This window comes from Heloderma suspectum, chromosome 1 (genome assembly GCF_057233095.1).
Source record: "Heloderma suspectum isolate Gila_16-S chromosome 1, 16-S_ref, whole genome shotgun sequence".
Classification (NCBI taxonomy): Eukaryota; Metazoa; Chordata; class Lepidosauria; order Squamata; family Helodermatidae; genus Heloderma; species Heloderma suspectum.
Window position 1 is genome coordinate 173,818,820 of NC_139458.1, and position 25,536 is coordinate 173,844,355.

At 42.3% G+C, this 25,536-nt stretch overlaps 1 protein-coding gene across 9 annotated transcripts in view; it reads left to right on the forward strand.

Annotated features, from left to right (window-relative positions):
• Positions 1 to 25,536, forward strand: part of RIF1 (replication timing regulatory factor 1) — a 47,750-nt gene that overhangs the window by 3,531 nt on the left and 18,683 nt on the right. For 5 of the 9 annotated variants that reach the window (XR_014784433.1, XM_084810718.1, XM_084810740.1 and 2 more), the window contains exons 2-20: positions 1,070 to 1,148; positions 6,300 to 6,396; positions 6,916 to 7,046; positions 7,129 to 7,220; positions 8,330 to 8,519; positions 9,741 to 9,833; positions 9,926 to 10,064; positions 12,837 to 12,988; positions 13,920 to 14,031; positions 14,662 to 14,829; positions 14,971 to 15,081; positions 15,664 to 15,726; positions 16,183 to 16,283; positions 17,028 to 17,114; positions 20,038 to 20,111; positions 21,700 to 21,880; positions 23,229 to 23,336; positions 23,429 to 23,578; positions 23,693 to 23,792. Coding sequence is in view for 8 of the 9 variants with exons in the window: in XM_084810718.1 (XP_084666844.1) it covers positions 1,070 to 1,148; positions 6,300 to 6,396; positions 6,916 to 7,046; positions 7,129 to 7,220; positions 8,330 to 8,519; positions 9,741 to 9,833; positions 9,926 to 10,064; positions 12,837 to 12,988; positions 13,920 to 14,031; positions 14,662 to 14,829; positions 14,971 to 15,081; positions 15,664 to 15,726; positions 16,183 to 16,283; positions 17,028 to 17,114; positions 20,038 to 20,111; positions 21,700 to 21,880; positions 23,229 to 23,336; positions 23,429 to 23,578; positions 23,693 to 23,792 (2,228 nt within the window). In the remaining variant the exon portion in view is untranslated. Of the gene's footprint in view, positions 1 to 1,069; positions 1,149 to 2,147; positions 2,194 to 2,328; positions 5,709 to 6,299; positions 6,397 to 6,915; positions 7,047 to 7,128; positions 7,221 to 8,329; positions 8,520 to 9,740; positions 9,834 to 9,925; positions 10,065 to 12,836; positions 12,989 to 13,919; positions 14,032 to 14,661; positions 14,830 to 14,970; positions 15,082 to 15,663; positions 15,727 to 16,182; positions 16,284 to 17,027; positions 17,115 to 20,037; positions 20,112 to 21,699; positions 21,881 to 23,228; positions 23,337 to 23,428; positions 23,579 to 23,692; positions 23,793 to 25,536 lie in introns of those variants that run through there. The other 4 variants (XM_084810760.1, XM_084810771.1, XM_084810779.1 and 1 more) reach the window with 4 other exon arrangements.

The window sequence follows — 25,536 nt, forward strand, 5'->3', positions numbered from 1 at the left end:
TTCTTTGTGAGGCGCTGGAAATGTGGTGTAATCTGCTTTTTTAGGACGAAGAGAGTGTTGAAAACTGGTTATTCTGAGGGACAGACACATACTGAATACCTTATTTATGAATGTATAGGTGTTCGTAGTGCTGTTGAACCAAAATAATAATTATAGTTGATTCCCTTGACATTGTGTTAATGTCTTACGCAAGTGTTTTCTTTACTTGCCCAGAATATTTTACTCTACACCAGCCTATTTTTTAAATGACAGAACACATGTCTTTAACTAAACCAGGGGTGGGCAACTTCTTGGGTTGGAGGGCTGCGTTGCCCTCCCCGTACTCTACCAAGAGCTGCACTGCCCACCAAATTTGCTACAGAAATTTGGTGGTACAAACGGCAAAAAGCAGCACAGGGGCTGTAGCCCAGTGGCAGAGCACATGTTTTGCATGCACAAGGTCCCAGGTTCAATCCCCAGCATCTCCAGGTAGGGCTGGAAAAACTCCTGCCTGAAACCCTGGAGAGCCACTTCCAATCAGTGTTATACTGGGGTATTTATTTATTAGTAATACTTATATGCTGCTTAATATAAACTTAAGCAGTTCACCTATAAATATTAAAAATCACATTTAATATATGCTATTTAAAACAATTACAATAACAATACAAAACAATAGAAGGAACAGTAAGATGGAGCAGCATATGGTTAATTGCAATTAATTACAAGCCAGAGAAAGCCTGGGTGAAAAAGTGCATTTTTAGGAGTTGTTTGAAACATACCATATTTTCTGCCTCCTGAACTGCACAGGAGAGGTTTTTCCAGAGGGTTGGTGCCACCACTGAGAAGGCCTAGATGCTGGGCTAGATGGATCAGTGGTCTGTCTCAGTATAAGCTTCCTATGTTTCAGCGATTTTAACAAAGCATGCGTGGAGCGTGCAGTTTGTTTGGAAGCAAATTGCAGCTTTTTGTGATTCATGGGCCGCGTGTTGTCCACCCTTGAGCTAAAATTTTAAACAATGAATTACCAGACTTCTTGGTCGCGTAGGTTGGGTTGCCTAACGGAAAACCTGTTGATATTTTTCTTAAGTCGTCTGACTGGTGAAGAAGGAAAAGAATTTGTGGCCGAAGTTGGAAAGCACTTCTCTCAGCTCTACAAGATATTTAAGGTGTGTACTTAAGCATGTATGTTCAACCTCTGTTGGTCTATTTTCACTAGGCATCTGAGTGCCCCTCACCTTTGCTGTCACCATTCTCCCCACCACACCTCCACTTCCTCTACTTCCGTGGTGGTTGCTACCTCCACATTCATAGCTGCCCTGTTACTTACAGTGCTAAGCTTGTAGTAGGCATTTTACTTCCATGCTATATATAGTTAGGAAATGGTCCTAGACCACCATCCAGAGAAGTGTACACATACATTTCTGTGGGACTTTCCTCTGCAACTCAGTTAAGCCATGTCAAAAGCTGCTACAGAAAATTTGTGCTAAGGTGTGAGAAAGAAGCAGCTTTTGATGTGGTGCGATGAAGCTGAGGCTGAGAGAAGAATGCGAAGATCCATTGCACAAGTTGAGGTCTGTACACATTTGTAAATGGGCCTAATGTAATGTCTAAGGCTGCAATCCTATGTATGTTTACACAGAAAAAAGTTCTATAGTTCCCAGGATGTCCTAGCTAGCCATGCTAGCTGGGTCATGCTGGGAGTTGTAGGACTCTTTTGTGTCTAAACATGCATAGGATTGCAGCCTAAATTGATTTTGTGTTAAAAGAATTAATGCATTTCTCTAGTTTTCCATAGAAAAAAACTATTGGAATCTTAATACATCTGAAAAAACAAAGCTTCTTGTGGCACCTTATAAAGACAAACGCATTTATTCTTGTTTAAGCTTTTGTGGATACTGCCCACCATCGGATGCATGAACTGTGACCTTTGCAGTTAACTTTGCAGATCTATATACAAATGCTGGGGGTCAGGGATGGGGCAGGGGAGAAGATGTGAACTGTGTTGTCAGAGGAAATTGAAATGCAAAGACGTATGAAGATAATTATCTTAACAGTTGCCATTCACAAAGTAATTGGGTGATAACAAAGATATCAATGCAATGGTGAACCAATCTAACTTATGAAGTGTGATGAAACAAAAATTATTGTCCTTATTCAAACCACAGGCAGTAGAACTGAATCTCTTGATGAATTGTACTTCACCAGTTTCAGGTTAGTAAGTAACCTATTACACAGACTTTGTCTCTCTAAAGAAAAAGAACACAACCAAACTATCCTTTTGTCCCACTAAATCTACACAGGGTATACTCCTGTGGTGACACAGAGGCTTTTTTTCCCACTGTCTAGGACTCAAGGAATACTTCCACCATGACCCAATCAGTGCATCAACGCACAACTGCCATTTTCTCAGCACAGTCCACTGGACACACAGCAAAGATCCTCCCAATGCTACAGGAAGAAGAATTCTGTATGAATTCCTCCAGATGGTTGTAACACTGGATTAGATTCTTTACATAGAGTGCTTCCACCACCGAGCCCAAGCTGAGCTAATCAAACCACACACTCTCAGCTGCACAGAACATGATGCCACCCACGACCTCAGAAACAACACTGACATCGTAATTAAAAAGGCTGAAAAAGGAGGCGCTGTTGTCATCATCATGAGGTAGCTCCAACACCACATTTTACATGCCTCTATCCTCAAATCCCACTGAGGAATACCAGAAGGAACTATACTACATCTTGAAGAAATTTTCTACAGATGGACAGGACCAAATCTACATGAACACACCTCAGGAGCCTTAGCCAGGAATCTTCTATCTCCTACCCAAAGGACACAGACCAGGCAATCCTCAGTGCCCCATTGTTTCAGGCACTGGCAATATCACACTTACGGGGTGTGGTTATATCAGGGGTGCAGGACATGTTTTGGCATTGGATGACCTCCACCCAGCCCTCCATGGACTGTATTGCATCAGATGGGCATGGCCACGCTTCTGACATCGGTGGCTTGGTCATGCCCACCTGATGTCATTTGCTTCCTGGCCCCAATGCCAGGTGGATCTTCTATCCGATGCTTAGGCCAGCGACCAGGCGTAGCATGTGAGCTTTCCCAGCATGCAGTGAAGCCGAGCTAGCCTAATCCCCAGAGCACCTCTGATGGAAGGGCGACAGGGACTAGGTTGGCTCTGCCCCATCTTCGCTTGCCCTGCCTCCTTCCCACAACAGGTTGAAGGAGGCAGGGCGGGTGAACCAGAAGCAGCCAGGTCCCCTTTTCTTTTCTGACAGAGGAGCGAAAGGGACTCAGCCACTTCACTGCCCTGCCTCCTTCCCCCATTGCGGGACAGAGGCAGGGTAGGTGAAGCAGAAGGGGACTCTCGCATGCGGGGAAGAGCAGCCACTCTCCCTGGCACAGACTAGTCCCGATGAGGACGCCCCACATCCTTGCTGCTATCTCTGATCTGAGATTAGAGATAACAACAGTGGTTCTGCTTTTGGCATGCACCAATAGGGGCATCCCCACTGTTACTCTGATTGGCGATAGCAGCAAGGGAATGCTTTCCTAGGGAATTCTTCCAGGGTTTCCTCTTAGGCTTGGAGCCTAAGCCCTGCCCCATGGAGGAACCCCAGCAGTTGCCTGATTGTATGGCTTGGGACCAGGCTACCTGAAAGTCTGCCTTCTCCCATAGGAGCCTGCCCGGTTCTTAAGATCTTCTGGAGAGCCCCTTCTTTCAAGACGGCAGCCTTCAGAAGCATGTTTGGTGACCCAAGAGAGGCCTTTTCAGTGATCGCTCCCAGGCTGTGGAGCTCCCTCCCAAGGGAAGCTGGGTTTGCTCCCTCTCTGCTGTCCTTCTGCCAGCAGGTAAAAACTGCTGTATTTAAGAAGGCATTTGGCCTGTAAGTGGGTCTGTTGGGTTGGGTGCTGTTTTTAATGATTTTTCTTTCTTTCAGTATTGTTTGTTTTTATTGTATTTTAATATATTGTTTTATTGATATAATCAATTTTGTTTCTGAAAGTTATCTTGAGTGCCTTTTTTGGTAGAAAGGCAGGGTAAAAAATTAAATAAACAGGCTGCATGAAACAGATTGGGGTGCCCTGTGGCCCGGAGGTTCTGCACCCTTGGGCTACATGGACTCCATTCTCAGGCTGTACAATACAAGTACTCCAAGCTACATAAGGGATACCATTGACTTCCGGAGAAAACTACAGTCTCCCAGGAAATACTGTCCTAGTTGCCATGGCTGTTGAGGCCCTTTACACCATCATCCCCAGTAAAGATGGACTACAAGCCATTAGGTGTATCATTGCAGATGGAGCCACAGCACATCTAGGCAGCAAACTCTGCTTCCAAATACTCACCCTCAGTTCAGCTTTGGAGAGGATGTATATCTTCAGATCAGTGCCGCTGCCGTGGGTACCTGCATGGCCCCGCAGTATGCCAACATCTTTATGGCTGACTTGGAGCAACACTTTCTCAGCTCCTGTCCCCAAAAGCCTCTTCTCTACCTGAGATAAATTGATGACATCTGTGTAATCTAGACTCATGGATAAGAGACCCTGGTGAAGTTCCACCAGGAATGTAATAACTTCCACCCCACTATCAGCCTAAGCCTAGAACAGTCGTTGGAAGCTGCCTTATACAGAGTCAGACTGTTGGTCCATCTAGCCCACTGTTGTTGATACTGACTGGCAGCAGCTCTCCAGGAATTCAAGCAGGATTGTTTCCTCACTCTGCCTGGAGATAGTCATGCAACAGGTTCACTTTCTGCATTCAAAAGTGCAACTACACAGTGGACATATAAACACCACCCTGTATAGGAAACCTTCAGATGGTTACCCATACCTGCATGCTTCCAGCTTGCACCCAGAACACCCCACACAATCCATTGTCTATACCCAAGCCCAAGATTCAACCACATCTGCTCAGACTTACCGGGCAAGAGGCTCACAGCTTTTATTATTGAATCAGGCATTTCTCAAACTACAGTATCCACCCGACAAAGTGAATAAATAGATCAACTGGGGCAGTCTAGTGCCCAGGACTAATCTTCTGCAGGACAGACCCGAAAGAGAAAACAACAGAACATCACTTGTCACCTACATCAGGTACGGCCTATCCTGGGCAATGACACTTCCCTCTCACAGGCTTTGGGTGGTAGGCCTGTACTTGCTTACGGACTGCTGCCCAATCTAAAAAGAATACTCGCCAGTAACAATGAGCCTCGCAAGTGATACACAGACACAGGAACCAAGCCCTGTGACAGACACACATGCCAGCACTGTTCCCATATCTACTCTGGCAACACTATGCTAGGGATCTAATAATGCCATCCACAACATCAGGGGATTGCGTAACTGCTCATTTTCAGATGTGATAAATCTGTTTGGAGTCTGTTTCTTTTAAAATGTTTTAAGTGTTTTAATACTGTGTTTTCTCTTACCTGTTGTTCACTGCTCCGAAATCTTTGATGTGGAGTGGTATATAAATATTGTAAATAAATAAATAGCCATCATTTGCCTGCAATGCCCTACATTCTACATAGGACAAACAGACTGGTCTCTGCTCAAAAGAATAAATGGACACAAATCTGATGCAAGGAATGACAGTGTTCCGAAACCAGTCGAGGAGTATTCTTACTTCCCAGGACACTCTGAGTGACCCTAAGGTGGCCATTCTTGAACAAAGGAAATTCAGATAACGTGAAATTAAAGTACAATTCACCAAGTGAGTTCACTCTTATTTCCTGGGGTTAGAATAAGGACAGTATTTTTTTTCAATCACACTGCATATGTTAAACAGCTCAATATTGCAGTGATGTCAGTGTCCAACAACGTTTTGTGACTGGCAACTACTAAGGTAAGGTAAACATCACTGTGCTTTTTTTCGCGTTTCAGTTCCCTCTGACAGCACAGTTCACATCTCCCTCCACCCTCCGCATGTGTATATAGATTTGCCAATTTGAGGTTAACGCATCATGCATCTAGTGATGTGGATGGTATCCACAAAAGCTTATGTTGGAATAAATCTGGTGGTCTTTAAGGTGCCGCAAAACTCTTTGTCTTTGCTGCAACAGAGGCCAACCCTCTGGAAAGGACTATATCTGGCCTGTGTTGTGTGGATCAGAGAAATAGCTTGCGGTAAACTAGCTTTTGTATTTGGGTGTAGCATGTAATGATTTAAAAAAAAAAAAACAGGAGTAGGTGTCTGCTCTTAACTGACTAGAACATGGCATCAGTTTTAAATCCTGAATGATTCAAGTCATTTGTTAGTAAGATCTTGTCACAAATTCCAACTTTTCTTCCCTTTCTTTTCTAGACATACATTCCTACTGAACGCTCAGAATTGAGCAGTGCAGCGTTACAAGCTTTAGGATTCTGTGTGTTTAATTCAAAGATTGCTTCATTACTAAGTGGTAAGCATCTCTATCTGTTTCAAAAATTGTTAACCTGTATCTAATCCAAATCTGAATGTAATAGGTAGACTAACCGGTTTCATTACAACTAAATGTGCATGATTGATTTTTAAACACCTATAGAATATATATGGTGTGGTACTATATAATTGTCCATATCAGATTGTTTGGTGCTCTGGCCTAGTGTCAAAATGGATGTGATACTCCTGAATCGCTAGAGCATTCAGTGAGTGTTGCTGTGTACTGACTCTTGAGACGTGGGCCTAGTGAATCGCTGTGGCTTGTTTCTCTGAACTTCTCAGTGCCCTGCCTTGGGTCTACAAATATGACATTATTTGTAGGTGTACTTTAAAAAATTCTGGGTCTATAGCCACTAGAGGATGGACACAGCAGGGGAGGGACTAGTTTAGGCCTTGCCCATTCTGGGGAAATGCTGCTTCTATGTTCTTAAATAGGGCAGGTGTGCTGAGTGATAATTGGAGTAACAGTTTCTGGAAAAAAATACATTTTTTCTTACAGAAGTCGAAATACAGGAGTTGCTTTCTATAGTGAACAGTGTTGCTATAAAGGCAGTGGACAAAAACACTCGCACTAGAGCACTTTGGGTGATCTCTAAGCAGTCCTTTCCTCCTAATATTGTTGGGAAGCTGGTGAGTGTCTTCTGTTCATCTCCTGTAAACAAAATTTGTTAAAATGTTTAGTTTAGTTACCCACGTCTCACTTGTTTTTCAGGCACCCAGTATTATTGGTATGCTAGAAACAGTACTTAAAGGAGACTTGCATTCCATGGTGGTTGAATATGAAGCGCTAAATGTTATCATACGGTATGTGTTGGATGTTAAAGTGTTGAGCAAATCAGTCAGTAACATCTTGGTCTGTTTACACCATAAAATCAGTCTGTGTGGCATTGTTATATCTGTAGTGAATGCTGAACCACACTTGTGCCTTTGATAGTCAATTATTTTGTTTTATTTAAACCCTTAAAACCATATAGCACCTTATACACAATGGTCCCAGTAGAGTTCTAACTCAATTACAGGCCAACCAAATGAGCTTTTGGTCCCCACTTGAAGGCCTGTAATGATGGAGCCTGGCAGACATCAGTTGGAACAGAGTTCCACAAGGAGGGGGCCATTACCAAGAAGGCCTTATCCCTCATGCCCACCAGCCTTATTGTTCTTATTGGCGGCACACAAGGAAGATTTTAGAGGAAGGACTGAAACCCCCATAACACTATGCCTCCCAAACCATAGATGGTCTAGAAGGCATAACAATGTTGGTAGTATTGGAATAGAGTAATAGAGCTGTGGTTTAGTTATGGTTTACCTTTACAAAACTTACATGGCAAGTTGTGTGGTTTGAAAATTGCTTTCACTGTTTAAATAAGTTCATGATCGTATATCACATCCTTGGTACTACTGTATCATCAAGCCAATGCTGCAGGTGGCGTGTGTCAATTGCTGTAGCAGCGCAATGTCACAAACATGGGTATTTCAGTGACATAGTAGGGAGCAAACTATGATGGTGATTTTCCAGCTCTCTAGTTCAGTGGAAGCCTTTCCATATTGCCTTGTCTGCTGATGATCCTGGGGGATTTGGGGGCATATTCTAGCATGTACACTTGGTTCATTGGGGGTGCACACCGGCCTTTTGGGCCTCAGTGTTGCCGTATGTGACACCAGCAATCCAATGGCTCTGCACTGACGGGGAAATTAGTAATGATGGCCAAGCTGTCTTATTTTCTCATTACTGGACTTGTCCTTAAGGAAACGCCAGTAAACTGAGATACTCCAGAATTACCCAGACGACAATTTTAAAATTACCGGTGTAGGAGATCAATCTGCGTTAATAGTCAAAACACAATATTTCTGACAAACAGTGGTAATTAGCGTGGCTGTATTCTTAATACTGGTGCTTGTATTTTTGCATTTAGGCTCATAGAACAGGCTCCATCTGAAATGGAGGAACAGGCTGTGAGGTGGGCCAAGCTGATAATTCCTCTAGTTGTCCACTCAGCTCATAAAGTCCAGTTAAGAGGTGCCACTGCGTTGGAGATGGGAATGCCACTTCTACTTCAGAAGCAGCAGGAGGTGGCAGCAGTCACTGAAGAACTCATGACTTCTGTACGCAAAGGAAACATCTAGTTAAAAAAAACTTGTGGAACTCCACAGATATACTTGGAAGCCCTTCACATTTTTTTTTTTTTTGCATGAACCTAACTACTGCTTACTCCTAATACTCTATACTACTAATGTTGCATGTACATGTACATTTATACTTTATCAAATCACTGATGAATAGACCTGGATTTGTATGAATGGGAATAGTCCTTAGGTTCATACAGTGAACGCTTCAAGCAGTCTAGTAATCTCCCCTGGAGATTACTCCCCTTCCAACTGTACCAACTGTAAAGCTATGCTCTGGTTAGGGAATTCTTCCCCTGGCAACTGAAGATGTCATTACAGGCTACAACCACACACGCACATTTAAATTAATTAAAGTTAATGCACTTAAAAACAAAATAACCTCAAGATGCATACCCCTAGGATCCCTCTTAGTATGGATGCCAAGTTTCTGGTGTCAGCATTCACAGTCTTGTTGCTGTGACGCTGACTGACAGGCAGGCACTCATCCTCTTTTATTTTAGATAATTCTGAACGTGACTTTAATAACTAACGAAATATTACTATCTCCATAAGATAGGATTTTTTACACATTCGCTGTGACAACCATCAGTCCAGCTAAAAGAGCTGATTTAATACCTCTGCTTATGACTGTCTTGCAGTGTGAGTTGTCAAATGAACAGTGTAATAAATATTGCCAAGAACCAAGGCATCAAATCAACTTCATGTTTATGTGTATTTGAACATCAGAAGAACTCTCCTGGATCAGACCAAAGGTCCATCTAGTCCTGCAGTGGCTTTCTGTGTTCTACGGTGGTCAACCAGATGCCTCTGGGAAGCCCACAAGCAACGCTTGAAGGCTGTAGCCCTCCCCCTCTGTCGTCCCCTCCCCCAGGAACTGGTGTTCAGTGGTATTACGCCTCTGAACATGCACTTTTTAAACTTTCGTGGCTAATAGTTTTTGATAGTCTTATCCTCTGTCTTCTTTCCATTCCCTTAATCATCCCTAACTCAGAATATTCCTTTTCACTGTCACTGCACACCAAGCTGATGTGTTTATTGAGCTATCCGCTGCACCCCCAAGATCACCTTCATAGTTAAATCATTTCCAATTCAGATTGTGTTTGTGGGGGGGGGGGGGATTGTGTGTGTGTTTAATTATAATTAAAGTTATTTAATTATGGGACATGTTCATAAATTTTGTGTTTCATTCTTTTGCAGAAAATAATTCCAGAACTCCAAAAACTGTTTTCATCAAAAAATGAGACTTATGTTTTGAAACTGTGGCCATTGTTTATAAAGCTGCTGGGCAAAGTAAGTTGGAGAATAAATCCTTTGTTTCTGCTAGTAACAGGCACTGACTGTGTGGATGTGTTAACTGTATAAAACTGCGTGTTCTCTTCCAGGCACTGCATCGTAGTGGAAGCTTTATCAATTCATTGTTGCAGTTAGAAGAACTTGGATTTCGTAGTGGGTCACCAGTGATAAAGAAGATAGCTTTCATTGCATGGAAGAGTTTGATTGATAACTTTGCTCTAAATCCAGGTAGACTGAACTTTAGTTCCTATTTAGTATTGACCTAAAACAGAAGGGGAAAGATCTTGCATCCTCATGCGATCTATTTCCTCTTTGGAAGCAACTCCCATTGATCGCAGTGAATTGAGTCTTAATTAAGTGTGTTTAAGATTTCCATTTCAGTCTGGTAGCATTTTCTGTGCACAAGTAAAAGTGGGGAGTTTCAAATGCTGCACTCAAGAGTACACTTCGCTCCTCCTTTGCCTTCCCCACCACAGAATTGTTACTTCTCTGGCTATGCAGTTACAGAATCTGCTAACATACTGGTATGGCTAAAAGAGTGTGCTACAAATCAGAAAGTACTTGGCTTGAATGCAATATTATATTAATACTGGCCTACCTTGTAGGGTTGCAAGGGCTACTTTGCAGGATATTGTATGTGAGGTGCTTGGCATACTGCTTTTTAAAGTTAAGTATTATACTGGACAATCTTGTGAAATACGTCACAAGTCCATATCTTGCTTACCTTCATCTTTTTGAAGGACCTGCCAGGTTTAAACGGTTTCCTCTTTTGGGAGCAGGGAGGGGAGAAGGGACTCTCTATGTAGTAAGGCTGTCATCGCTTCCTTCCATTGCATGGAGATGGCAGTGTCTCCTTATATGTCTACGGAGAGAAAGCAATGTTGCCCCCAGTGGAAAGACCTTTAGATTTTCAGATGTTTACAGAACGCTGGCTCTGTAACCGATTGCAGGCAATAATCTTAAATCCACTTCCTTTTTATGAGTAAGTACTGTTGACCCAGTACATAATTCTGAGTAAATATGTTTAGGATCGGTATGTTAATGACCAAGTTAGGGGTGAGGAACATGGGCCGGGGGGGGGCTGGGTGACTCCCCCACCAAGCACTCTGCAGGCCAGATAATGTCAGTACGTGGGGCTGCGCATCCCAAAGTTATCTGGTCCCCAGCTGGAGCTCCTCCAGCTAGCAGCTCAGTTTGGGCAGCTTTGGCTGCCCTGCACCGTCCCACATTGGGTCAGGCACTTAGCGCACCGCTCACCTTCCCAATAAGTGAGTGGTGTGCAGGGAAATCCCCACTGTTAGTCAGTGCACTATTATCAGAGATAATAGTGGGGGCTCCTCTCCCCAGTACCCTTCAAAGGTCTTCGGGGACAGGCCTTGCATGAGGTGCCGCAGACCAGATGGGCCAGCCTGGCAAGCCACATTTGGCCTCTGGGCTGGAGGTTCCCCATTTCTTGTATACGCTGAAGTTTGCAGAGATTAATATTGAGGGTTACAGGGGTTGATAGTGCCTGAAAATTTTTAATATGTATCCTGACACTTTAAAAAAATGGCTGGCAGCTATGTCTTTTTTACTGTAATTGTAGAGCACCTGATCTGATTTGGGACCTCTGTGTGTGTGAGATAGGAGAGCTTTGGCCCCCTGTTGTGATCCTGATCCGGATTGAAGGGCTTGTGCCTGCAATTTATATTGCCAAAAAGTGATCCTTCTGCATTAATGAATCACTTTTTCACCATGTAAATTGCATGTGTAGGAGCCCTGATCCAGATCAGGACTATAGCAGGAGGCAAAAGGTTGAAGCTGCCTCTGCCCTCCCTGTGCTCCGGTTCTGATCCAGGCAGGGTCTCTGCTCACTTTCGAGTTAAAAAAAAAAAAAATTCAGGTGTTACCTACATCTTTCAAGTAAAGTGTAGTTTGGCCCCTAGACACGTTAAGTATTATTTGAAATCAACAGGTTGTGAAACAGTGCTTAGAGGTGGCCTGAGCGCCTTTGACCAGCGTAGCCATGGCCAGAGTAAGACATGCTGAGTCCCTAAGCCATGGCAAGATTCAGAGGCCCCGTGCCATAAAAATAAAGAGAAAAAAGTGTATTACATTATAATAGAAAAGGTAATGAAAGGGTACCACCCAGCATTAGCGGGTTCTTGTAGTTAAACACTGTTAGATGGGCTTCTCTGAAGATGTGTATAAAAACACTAATAAAGTAAGTTGATTTGAATGTCTTTTAAACTGGTTCTAGTCTGCTCTTATTGTCTCCAATACTAAATGCTGTGTTGCCATGCTTTTTCTATATAAGGCAACTCTGCTGTAAGTCACAACAGACTTTCCAACATATTTAAGCTGAAGTGATTTCAGTTATAATTTAGTTACCTCCAACGTATTTAGAGGCGTCTCACCATATGAGGTCCTAAGCCGTGTCTTACTTGGCTTGTTCCTTAATCCGGCACTGAATGTAGCGCAGCACCCCCAACCCTACCTGCCTTTCCTGTTGGGCCTTTTACACGACACTGGTCAGAGGTGACCCAAATGTCTATAGGCAGCAGCAAACCTTCCCTATGCCTCTCCTGTGCTCCAGAGGAGGGAAGGCCAGCAGGGGAGGGATTTTCCCATCTTGGCCCTACATGGCTGGTCTCTCATCACTCTCACCATGATGAGCAGATTTATTACAACCTGTTTAAAGATTAAAAACAAATGTAATGAACCAGAAACAACCATCATAGAAACACCCCAGTTCCTCTGGGTATTTTTAGGCTTTTGGGGAGGTGGGGTGGGGAGGTATTCAAACGTCTATAATAGATCTCTTTCTACACAAACCATAAGTAAATTATTCCAGCTCTGAGAAATCCACACTTAGCTAGCAGTGTGTATTGGTTGGCCACAACCTCATTTTTATGTCTGAATTAATTTCAGAAGGAGGCCAAACTAGACCAGAGAGATTGAACTAATTTTGGCATTGCATTAGATATAACAAAAGCATATTTTCAATCTGTGTTTCCTAAGAGATCTTGTGCAGTGCAAAGAGGCTGAAGCTGCTAATGCAGCCGCTGAGTTCCATCCATGTGAGAACTGAAGCTCTGGCACTGACAAAGCTAGAGGTCTGGTGGTATTTACTGATGAGGCTTGGACCCCAGCTTCCAGCCCACTTTGAACAGGTAACCTCATTTTGTTTAACACTAATATTAAGCAGTAGTTACAATAGGTTTCCTCAAAGGCCTGGATTTCTATTGTTTGACTTACACTTGTTCACAAGAAAACTGGTTAAACAGATTTTTTGAAGTGTTCACACTTCCTAGTATTTAGGATGTATCTGATCATTATGCTTTCAGTCAAACCTGAAAGCCTATTACAGGCGCAATCCTATGCATGCTTAGACAGAGAAAACGCCTACAACTCCCGGCATTCCCCAGCCAGCCATGTTGGCTGGGGAATGCTGGGAGTTATAGGCCTTTTCTCTGTCTAAACATGCATAGGATTGTGCCCCAAATGTGGTATATTGGAATTTATGTTGGTTCTAATCTTGAGCTCAGTGAGGTTAATTCAGCTTAGAATAGCAGGAATATGAGCTATTAACATAACGTCCTGGGATCTAAACTAAATAGAACTATGAAAGGAAAATATATCTGCATATGGAGGATTTATAGTAGTGAAATTAAAGTTGCCAAATAGCTAATATTGAGGTACTTTTAAAACTGATTCGTTTCGACCAAGGTTTAGGCTGATTTAGTTCTAGTGAAGTCAGTAGTATAAAGGTTAAAGTAGCTTGGCTAAATAAGTTTCTAGATAACAGTAGTACCCAAGTTAGCTGTGGGGTTTTAAACATATTTGCTGTGATCAAAGAATAGCAAGCGCAGCAGAGGTCTGTGTACCTGATGTTGTACTTCAGCTGCCATGAACCTTCTTGCATCTTCATGCGGTACCTGGCATATTGGATGTGCTTTGGCATGCATTATCCCATTTGCTAGATATCGACATTACGCGGTAGATCCCTGCACAGAAGTCTTTTGCTGGGTCAGGCAGTTGATACCAAATCTGTCAGTTTACTTCAGTTTGTGCTTCATGCTGTACTTCTGTCTTTCTTTTTAGGTTTGCGTACCATTAATTCAGAGCACTTTAAGCTTAGATCTTCTACAAGGGAGTACAACACGGTTGTCTATTAATCAGAGTCCAGTAGCACTAAGTTCTTCACAGAAATCAGGTATAACACAGACCCCTTTCCAACTAATTTCAGCTAAGAATTAGTAGGCGTGGAAAAGATGACAATTTATAGTTGATAGTACTGTGAAGACAAAATGCGATAGCCCCGTGGATGCTGCTCCAACCTCCTTTTTGAAGGCTGGGATACAAATGTGATAGGAGTAACATTCAAGCAGTGTATATGCACATTCACATACTGGGTTTTTTGCAATGCACTCGGCTCTTTGTGGAGTACCTTGAGCACACACAAAAAAGACAGGTCCCTGCCCCATGGAGCCTTTAGTGAAAATAGTTACTTCATCTTAAAATCCAGATTTTATTTGGGTGAAATGTTAACTTGAGTGAATTAAAACTTAGGATGCTGTGTTTGCAATCCTAAGCGCTCTTGCACAGAAGTGAATTCCACTGAAACTGGTGCAACTCTTTCTAAATAAAATGTAAAATATAAAGCTTTAAATTGTAGCATTCTCTATAGTTGCTTTTTTGAAATGTAAGGCATAGTGAAGTCTTCAAATTGGTCTACCTCTGCCCCATTTGCTTAGATATCCTTTTTGTGCTTTTTCATGTGTGTCAAACAGTTTCTGTGGTTGAAGTGATATGTCAACAAAAATATTGCTAATTTCTATTTTAGGTGCTTTCCCTTTTGGAAACCCTGCCAATCCAAAGGTGAAACTGAGTATAGGCGGAGTTGCGACCATTCCATCCATTCAGCTTCTAGGAATTGAAATGCTGCTTCACTTCTTCATGGGGCCAGATGTTTTAACTTTTGCCAAGGAAAACAGTGTTGTACTTAGTTTAGGTAATGTTACACATTTTTGAAGGGTTAAATTAAGATAAAATCCCACGACATAAGCTTGTACTGCCTATTTTTTTTTAACTGCTGGCTTATTCTATCTTTTGTCAGAGTTATAGAACTTGTGCTCTCTCTCTTCCCACCTAGAACCTCTTCAGTACCCAGTCATTGCCAGTCCTTCCTTCTTCTCTAAGCATGCCACTACATTTATAAATGCAGTTCAGGATGGTTTCATTGCAGTTGGAAAAGATGCTTCTGGTAAGAGTTTTTTCACACTGAAAGTTTTGCTTCATGCTATGCAACTGGTAAAAAAGACTCTTCTAACAGTGAAGCAGTCGGGGAGAGCAACCCTATGGCCCCTAGACAGGGTCTGGGGCACCATAGGATACTTTGGATTTCTGGATCCAAGGTCAGAAACATCGCTTGGACCTAGTAGTCCGAGCTTCCCACCCCCTTCCTCTCGCAGCCAGTGCGGAGAGAACTGCAACAGCTGGCTCTCCGAGGTCACAAAGGTGACCTTGGAGGGAAGGGAAAGGGGACAGTTCTGTGGGGCTGGGAGGGGATAAGGGGAATCAGGAACATGAGCAAAGTCTCCATCCCTCCCCCTCCACAGAGCCCTAGCTAGAGGGGTGAAACTGCCCACCTAGCTAAAATGCAGATCAGGGGGAGTGCGCTCTGCATAGGATTCCCGTCAGCCTCTGAGTTCAGAGGAAACTCCATAGGATTGTGCCCTAAACCTGTTATCTAACTCTCCCATTGGTTAGTAATATGGCATTTAATATCTGCCTGTTCGTTGGCTTTTTCTACTGATTTGCCCTTTCTCCATTCCTTGTTTTGCAGATATTATCCTAAGTGCTATATGGAAAGAAGTGATTGGTTTTGTAAGAGCTGCAATTGAATCAGGTAATCAGTGATATTTCCGTTCTTGTGTGTAATTAAAACTGCATAGGGGACCATGTGAAAGTAATCTTGACCCGTAAGTGCTTCATCAAGGTAAATGCCTCATAGGCCTGAAGATCTTCGCTCTAACCATCAGGCAGCAGTACCCGTCTCTGGAGAAACTAATTTAAGCTGCATAACAAATTATGAATAAGCTGTATCAGTATTGAGTATATTCTTCAGTTAGGCTTAGGGCTGAATCAAAATTGGCACAAGATTTACAGAAGCACCATGAATAACAGGCTGCCATTAGTGAACACAATATAGTTTGTGTGAGCACCTGTGTGTGCAGGTAGACTACAGTAACCATGAGTGATTTGTTAAAAACCAAACTCTGTTTAAGGATCTGAGGTAATTCTCTCATTTAATGTAAGTAATCTGTTAGTTTTAACAGCTTCATTTTGCTTCACTTATTTCTAGGCAGCAAGAGAGAGCGGCAGAGTTCAGAGGTGCTCACTACGTTGCTTCAGGCCTTAAAAAACATCGTTATGTCAAATGAACTGCCTGTATTAATGTCACTGGTAAGTGTTAATATAGTCTGCATGTGTAGCTTTCAGATTATTACAAGAAGCAGTGTATCTGTGTAATTTGAACCCTGAATTAGACATCTCATTTGGGTTTGCATTGGCTCAGCAGGTGGTACATCGCTTGCTCAGGAGCTGTCTGTCTGAAATTCTAGCACTGAATTTCACTTGACTGACCCGGTTCACACATAATGGCTAACCATGGGTTAATGTCTCGTGACTATTCGCTGCTTCTGCTATGTTTCTGGGTTATCACCCAGAGTTTTAGCCCAACAACAGATCATAGCTTAAAACTCTGAGTTGTTTCTCCCTCAGCAACCAGAGTCCTGGGTTCTGACGTCTCAGCAAATAACCCAGGAATAATTGGGAAACAAAGTGGAAGGGGCAAGCGGTCACAGGGCAGCATGCTCACTCGCTCCTGCATGGCCCCAGTGCTCCTTGGGTTAAACAACCCATGAATTGTCATTACATGTGAACCAGATCACTACTAAACTGCACATACTACTTAATAGTTTGCACAAATCAAGTTTGTTAAACTAAATATTAGGCAGTAGGAATTGCTCTTTTCCCGTGCTGCAGAAACTGCTTCTGGCAAGCTTTGGTTTCTCCCTGATATCGCATAAGCTTAAAACAAGATGAATAGCACTGTCTCATAGTAGCAACTATGATTTTGTATAGATGCCAGACAACTATTTTACCTTTTATTTCATATTCATAACTATTTCTTGTCTTCTCCATTAGTCCCTGATAGAAATCACAATTAAAGAATTGCCTCCAAAAGTATTAGGATCACCAGCCTATCAGATTGCTGACATGGATCTTCTGAATGTAAGTGAGCGTGCGTGTGTGTGTGTGTGTGTGTGTGAGAGAGAGAGAGAGAGAGAGAGAGATTCCTAAACCCAGTATGAAAAGGAATTAGTCTTGAACTTGTACATCCATAACCCTAACCTCTCTCCCAAAGCAGAAATCCCCTGACCAGGCAGAATACCAAATTCATCTCCTTAAGTGTTCTTTCTGTAACCAAAGGTTAGTGTACCTGCTGAGATCCCAGGCAGACAAACATAGTATTATGCATGGTCAGCTGATGTCCTTAGGGCAGCAGAAAGGGAAGGTGGAAGGTGCAGACGTATTGCCTCATACAGGAAGTAAAGTCTGACCAGACTGCTTGATCTGGAAATAGAACGCAGGCAAAGGAAATACCAGGTGCTTGCTGCTATTCTGTCCCCTGGGCCATGTTGCTCCATCTGGGCTTTCCTGTCCCTGCACGAGTGAGAAGGATTCCAGGAGAGAGATGGAGGTGGGTGAAGACAACACCAGAAATCTACTCCTGCTGGACTGGTTTTGGTTTGTCTTGCTATCAGTGGTGCAGCTAGGTAATCTTATACCCTGGACTCTTATGGGAAAACCCCTTTAGACGGCATGTGTATTACTTCAGTTGTGATGTTCCCAACTAACATGTCTTTTCTTCCTCTCCCCCCCGCCCCTGTTCCGTGCTTTACAACTGCTCCCACATTCCTCATATGTTATAGAAACAACTGTTTGCCACCCCTAATAAAAAAAAGAAATAAATACTTTGCTCATGTGTAGTTTCACATTTTAAACTCTCTTAACTCATAGCACCATCATAGCTGCAGAAATAAAACAGAGTTTGCTTCTGCTGGCCTGATGCTAAGCACATTAGCATGAGTGTAAGCACCATTTTGTTGTAGAAAAGGATAATACATTTTGAAGAAAAAATAATAAAATGAGGAGCTGTAACCATGTGCATGCCCAGCTAGCTCCTGATTATATATTTTAAAAATTAAAAAAAGATGGTGTGGTGACCAGTGTGAGCCCCAGTAGGCCCTGGCATGCCCCTGCCAGCCAAGCTACTGATGCTGGGTCTGTTTGCCACTGCCCCATCATCTGCTGCTCTCTGGGTGGTCATTGGGGGGCAGGGGAGAGTCCTGAAATGTGGGGTCCTGAACCATGTGTGCCCCAAAGTCCAGCAATAGCTTGCTATAATTGTGTGTGGCTTCTAATGTATCCATTTATATTATCCATGTGAGCTGCTTTGAGGACTCCTTGTCAAAAAGTTGGATATAAATCTACTAAAAACTAAGAATAAATAGGCAGATTGTTTCCACCTATGTGTGCTATTAGCCATATGGTATGAGATGGTGATGTGATCAGCATTGGTGGTGCTGGTTACCTGGTCTGGTGATTGGCTGTGCCATAATCTCAGTGTGGATTGGGACACCCACACGCCACCATGGCTTTTTTTAAAAAAGGAGAAGAATCCCAAGCATGGGATTCAAAGACTTGTTTAAACACTGCAGATAGTTTCACCCTGAATAGCAGCCAAAACATGAGGTTTTGTGGTGCCTAAACCCTTTCAGTCTCTGGAGATTGATTGTTTGCATCATTAGCAACCTCCTTTTTTAGAACAGGCAGGACACAATACTGCTTGCCAGTAAAGAGCGCATTCCAGATATTTGGGTTAAGTATAAAAATGTTCTGGAGAAAAATGATTACCTGTCTCCTCCCCCCCCCCCAAAAAAAATCTAGTAATATGGAAATTGTAGATTCCAAGGGAAAACATACTCTAAAATACTTCATTAAAGTAGTTTTGAAAGTTGATTAATCCATATGCTATATTACAGCAAAGAAATGCTGTCTTGGTTTACTGTTGTCAGTAATTGCATGTGTATAGCTTAAGTCAATATTGAAAGTAGTACTGTTAAGGCTTCCCTTCAAAAGTGCTAGGGAAATCAGAACAGCTAAGTCATGCTTAGTCATATTAAAGAAGTTCAGTGAAAGAACAAATAGAGAAATTCTCGTTTCAGTTAGTCTTAAATTTGAGCTCTACTTGCCTTTTTTCTTTTTCTTTTTTAAAAAGAGGCTTTTAAAAGACAGAGGCAAGTTTCTAAATCTATGCACTGTAAAGTATGTTGGTATTGTTGCAATATCTTGGATAGAATCCCTACCGAGCATGATGCTCACTAGGTAGTTTGAGGAGTCATATGCCTACATCTAATCTAACTCATGGGATTGCTGGGATAAAGAGAGGTGTATTGTCCTTAGTCTGGATCAAATCCATTGTATTACATTTTGTTCCCTTTGGCTAAGTTAGTCATGCTTTACCCCAACATCGGTCCCTCCAGATGTTTTGGTTAACAACTCCCATCATCTTAGACCATTAGCCATGGTGGCTAGAATTGTAGGCCAAAACGTCTGGAAGGGCCCAGGTAGAGGAAAGCTGCTTTAGCCCAATTGAAATCAATGGGACAGATTAGGCATGACTAACTTAGTCTGGATCCAACACCGTTATGTCTGAACATACTAACTTCTCAACAAGTGAAATCCACTTGTGTCTGAGTGGTAATGATGTCAGGTTGGGCCTGTTGTGGTTCTGAAATCAGAAGGCATAGCCAATTTATTGTAGCCAACTAATAATCATGTAAAGGTTTCAGTCTTTAACAATTCAGTCTTTACTTTTGCTTTTAAAAAAAGGAGAGAGCATGTTTTCACATTCTTCCAAAATCTCCAGAAATCTTAACTGGACCATGCTAAGCCCAGCTCATGTCTAGATGCTGAATCATGTAGCAACTATGTATTGCTTGAAACTTAGGGGAACACAGCTGTTGACTCCTACTGGTAGTGGTGGTATGGAGTAGGGTAAGTAAGGCAGAATAGAGCCGTATATGTTCATGAAATAGTTTCATCACATTGCAGGCTTGCTGCTAAGTACTGTGGCTCTTTTTCTTGCCAGGGAACTCCAGCATTGTTTTTAATTCAGCTTTCCTTTCGTGAAGATCTGTTAAAATGCTGTATTCAAGATGAAAGGTAGGTACTTGAGAACAAAGTTTTCTTTTCTCTTGAAATCCAGTAGTGCATTACCCCATGGCAATATCTTCCTGCTTTAAATATATAATAATCTGTCCGCTCCCTGCGCTCCCAGCTCTAAAAGTCAAAGTTAATTCAAAGTAATTGGTTCTGTAAGTTACTACAGTAGGAGAGGGAGGAGAATAGACCATCTTGCCCAGGTAGATCATGAGTGCACTGTACTCCTGCCTTCTTGCATACCTGTAGCAGATCCAGAGAGACTCCTGGGACCAGAGAGTTCTGCTTCTTAGGGGACTCAATCCTGACTCAGCACTTTTTAGCAGGCAGCTCCTGCCAGATTTACACCAGCTTGCTCAGCTGCCTAGACCTGAGGCATAAAGGGAATGGTGCTTTTGCAGCAGGAGCCACTTTAGAGGTAAACTAAAGCAAAGACATCCCACAGAGGGCAGGAGGGAAGTGATGCTCTCTAGTTATTTATAGCTTAAAAGAGTCTGCCTGCATTGTTCATCTTAACAGTTTCCAGAGCCGTGGGTCATTGCCTGCTGGCAGGAGAGATGCATTTTGGAAAGGGGCAGAGAGATGGAGGGAAGCAGGGAGCAACCACTGTAACAAAGGGCAGAGGGAAATATGGCAGGGGAAGGCAGCCAGGTTGTTATAGGGCAACAACATGGTGGTCGCTCCCAGACTGTATCCCAATTCGGAGAGCCTGAACAGTCTCCCCTGGGTTGAAGGTACTGCTGCTGAATGCTATGCTGATGAATGGGAAAACAACCATCCAATACAGAGGTCTTTTAATTATCCTATATGTTGGTATTGGATAATTTCTCATGCCATCTCTGCTCCAGGGGTTTCTGGATGATGTGGATTACCTGGATCCATGTCAGTCTGACTTTAGGTCTGGTTATGGGACTGCTTTTGTCACATTGGTGAACAGTCTGCTCTAGTAATTGGACTGGGAGAATATTGCTTCTGCTGGACCTCTCCAGTGGTTTCATCAACTGTGGTATCCTCCTAGATGGGACTTGGAGGCGCTGTTTTAAGGTGGTTACGGTCATTTTTGGAGGGGTGATTTCAGAAGGTGGCTGTTGGCATCCCTCATTTTGTAAACCATGCTATTTAACGAACATGAAATCATTGAGGGCTGTCTGGAGTTTGGGGGTTGGGTGCCACCAGTATGCTGCCGACACTCAACTCTTATTGTTCCTTTCCACCTAAGTCCGAGGGAGCTGTTCCAGTTCTAAATCAGTGTCTGGTGTCAGTAATGGATTCAATGAGGGCAAACAAATTTAAGCTTAAACGAAACAAGGCAGTTGTACTCCCGATCAGTTGAAACGCAGAGCAGGGAATAGGAATTCAAGTAACGATTCAACCTGTGTTGGATGGAATTACACTCCTTTTGGAGATTTAAGTTTGATATAAGACTTTATTGTTTTGTTTGTATTTTATTTTCAGCCAACTTGAGCGCTAATTTAAGTGGAAAGGCAGGATATAAACAAATGTTATTTGGATTATTCAGTTGCTGCATAAAATCTGTTTAGCTTTGACGTAAGTTACTGATAAATTCTTTTCTTTTTTTTAAAAAAAATAGGTTTTTCTTGAACTATGAGTCTCTTGTCAGATTTGTTTTGTCTGGACCCACATCTCCTCTGGCTTTTAGTGAGTCTGTATTCACAGTTGTTAATCAAAGTGCACAGTACCTGGAAAACAAGGAACATCTCTGGAGAATATGGAGTATTGTAGTTAACCCATTAACTGACTGGATTAACCAGGTACAGTGAACTTACTTTAACTACCTAAAAGCCTACTGCATAGAAATATCAATTACTTCATAAATTCTTCCCTGGATGGATATGTGCCAGTTAGCAGTGACTGAAATGAAAATTTCAGTAAGTGTAGTGGCATTATTACAAGGGATTGTGAGTAATTTTCATTTTCCTTGATGATTCCCTTTTCTTAAAAAAAGGGATTTCAGCAGTTTTAATGGGACTTCAACAGTTTGAAGGATTTCATGTGCTTGAAGAGCCACTATTCATGCAGAATTTTCAGAAAAGTCTAGCTGATGCTAATAAACATTTTTGTAAATAAGTTCTTGGATTTTCATATCTAACGAAGCAGCCCCTGTAATTCAGGATGGCAAATTACTTTTGAAAGTTTAGGGAGCTTCAGAAGCAGTCTGTGACTTGGAATTTGAGTCAAGCTCTTGGGTGAAAAAGTCAAAACTCCTACTGGACATGCACAATTCTTTTAAGTATTCCTTGACCCAGTTTGCACGTAACGGACTACCCATGGGTTGTTTAAACCATAGGTAGTTGGGACTGCATGGGAGCAAGCATGCTGCCTCCCAACCAGTCTCGCCATTTCTGTTTTGGTAAACAACCCAGGAACGCCCTGATCCTGGGTTGTGCTCAGTGCTGTCTAAACTCAGAACTCTGGGTTGTTGAGGGAGAAACAACCCAGAGTTTTAACCCAGGATTTGTTTTTGGGGTAAAACTCTGGATTGTTTCTCCTTCAACAACCCAGAGTATTGGGTGTGAACATCATGGAGCATATCCATGAAACTAAACAGGACCAGTTGGAAGCAGGACACTCACTTTCTCCTGCACAATCCCAATTACCCATGGTTTAAACAGCCCATGAGTAGTCGTTACATGCAACTTGTGCAGCTCTTTGAATCCTGGACAATCTGCTCAATTTCTAGAGCATTTTGCGCCATAGTATGTCAGCAAGAAAACTAGCTATACTTCGATATATAAATTTTTGCACATCTTATATGAGATTCTCAAGTGCTGCTTAGGTTCTTGGAACAAATAAAATATCCACATTTGCATACCTAGTACATATGTGTCCTTCCTTGGTTATAGCATGTTTTAAGTTAGCATAGCATCAGTTTGCTAGTGAAGTAAAAACACTGCTGAATTTGAGTTTTAATAATAAAATGTCAGGCTATCATCCCAAACCCAGTTAAGCACAAAAACCCAAGATAAAGAGTGTAAGTTCTTGACTGTAGAAAGCTACACGCATGAAGAATGTTTTAAAACAGAAGCTTGGCTTCAAGTTACCTTTTGTTAAAAATGCACAGGGTTTTTTTTTTCAAATTGGCTATTTTTTTCCCCTTAGACAAATGAAGTAAATCAAGGTGATGCTTTGGAACATAATTTCAGTGCAATTTACAGTGCGTTGTTGCTCCCTGTAAACCACATGTTTCCATCTTCCGAATTTCCACAGGTAGGAAACAAACTCAATTTTATTTGAGTACATATAGTAGACAACACCATTTAGAAAAGAATTATGATCTGGTTTTTTTTTTTTTCCTACAGCCCACAATGAAAACATTGCTGCGTTCCTGGTCAGAGCTCTACAGAGCATTTGCCCGTTGTGCATTGCTGGTGGCAACAGCAGAAGATAATTTATGCTGTGAAGAACTCTGTGCCAAAATAATCACTGGGTTAGAAGATAAAACACATATTGTAAGGATAAGCTCCCATTAATTCAAAATGTGACCTGATGCTGTATGCGAAATATTGTCTCTTGCCTCATTCTTTCCTGACTAACTTGAAAAATCTATTTTGTTTCTCTTCCAGAATCAGCCCATGTTGGATGGTCTCTCCTACATCACATCAGTTATGGTTGATTGCATCAGTTTTGCACCTTATGGTACTAAATATCAGCCAGCAAATAGATGTAAGAATAACAAGTGTGACCTGCAACAAAATGTTGCAGTATGGAGTGGTCCTATTCCAGATGCTCCTCCCCTTCTCTCCATGTCTGACATCCTGATGTCCCCCATCTTCCTGCCAAACAGTCAGGAGCATTTTGTACCCACTGAACATGATCAGTCCTCTTCGAACTGTTTCTAAGTCCCCTCCTCTTAGTTTTTTTTTTTCTGAAGATTTTTTAAGCGTTATTTCTGCAAACCTTGGGGTTCCCCTAAGCCTGCTGATAACCTCTCTCTTGTATGTCCATGCTGGTGTTTTGGATACATAAGGACCAACTGAGAACTGAGTTTGCTTTTACTATATACAAGCAGGCACCACAACAAAATGTTATAGTGTATCCCTGGTGTGCACGTGGTTACTGGAGCCTGTGGCTGAGGCGGTTCGGAAAAAATTAGCAGCAAAAAAGGGAATCTGTGCTCTGACTTGAGTCTTAATTCATGTGCAAAAATCTGATTGAGTTTTTGAACACTTAAAAGGACAACAATTCTCAAGTCAATGGGGCATGACTCTTGCATGCAATTGAGTGCTTGATTTGGCCTGGGAGAAGGCCTCTGGAAAGAAGACCTGAAGGGGAACTTAAGTCAATTTTCCTCTGGCCTACAGTACTAACAGTGGACTTCATGGCAGAGCTACTGTAAGCTATTGTCTCTCAGTACAGCCATCCAACTTGCCATAGCAGTGAGCTACACTACAGCTACTACACTGCAGCTACTGCAGGCTTGTTATATAATACTCTCTCAGACCAACTTGCAATGTGGGGATAAAAGCAATGAATAACAATGCAGTGTTGTAAGCTACTCTTTCAGCTTCAGCCCGATCTACAATAGGAACTATATGTGTAGCTCTCATTTCTGTCCTTGAGGACATTTAAATATAGTGTCTTGGGCAACAACCTATCCAGACAATAAGATTGTTTTCTCTCCCATTTTTATATCTGTTTCTTCCTCCCTCCTCCTTTACCAGCCACTCTGTTCCATTCCCCATCCCAGCAGTCAGCATTCCATGGTCAGTGAGCATGCTCAGTCATCAGTGGACTTCTTTTTGGGGTTCCACCATTAGGATTATTTCAAAAGATTTTTGGTTCTTCTGCAAATCTCAGGATTCCTGAGTCTACCCATATCTCCCTCTTCTGAGTGGGTGGTGCTCTTGGCTACATGGGCAGTTTCCCCTGATGATCAGAAATAAAATAAAACGATGATTCCAAATATAGGTGTGTATTCTGGGAAAGAGAGAGGGTTGCTGCATTTGTTTGGTCACTTTACTGTCTTGGCAACTGAGTTACTGCATTAATTAACGAACTGCACTTGGGCATTAGTAACAAGGTTCGAAAGTTTACTTGTAAATCCACAAATATTTTTTGTAGCTACTCCTACTGGAATCAGCTGTGCAGTGGACTATTTAAAAACATCTAGGTTAAGTTCTTCAGCTATGTTGGCATTTCCTGAAGATAATAAATATCACAAACAAAATGTCTGTTATGTATCTGGAGAGGATGGTCTTGATTCTTTCACGGAGTGCTCCGTGCCCTCACATATTTTTGTGAAGGGCCAGTACTGATATAAGCTATAACCATGGTTAAGAGATGGAAAGCAGGCCATAGGATCACATATTCCATTCCCTGCTTGATAAACATCACACCTGCACTGTTCCAAGTAAAAAGTTGCTCTCTTCCATAGTAGAAATATTCCAGGAGCAAGGTACCAGAAGTA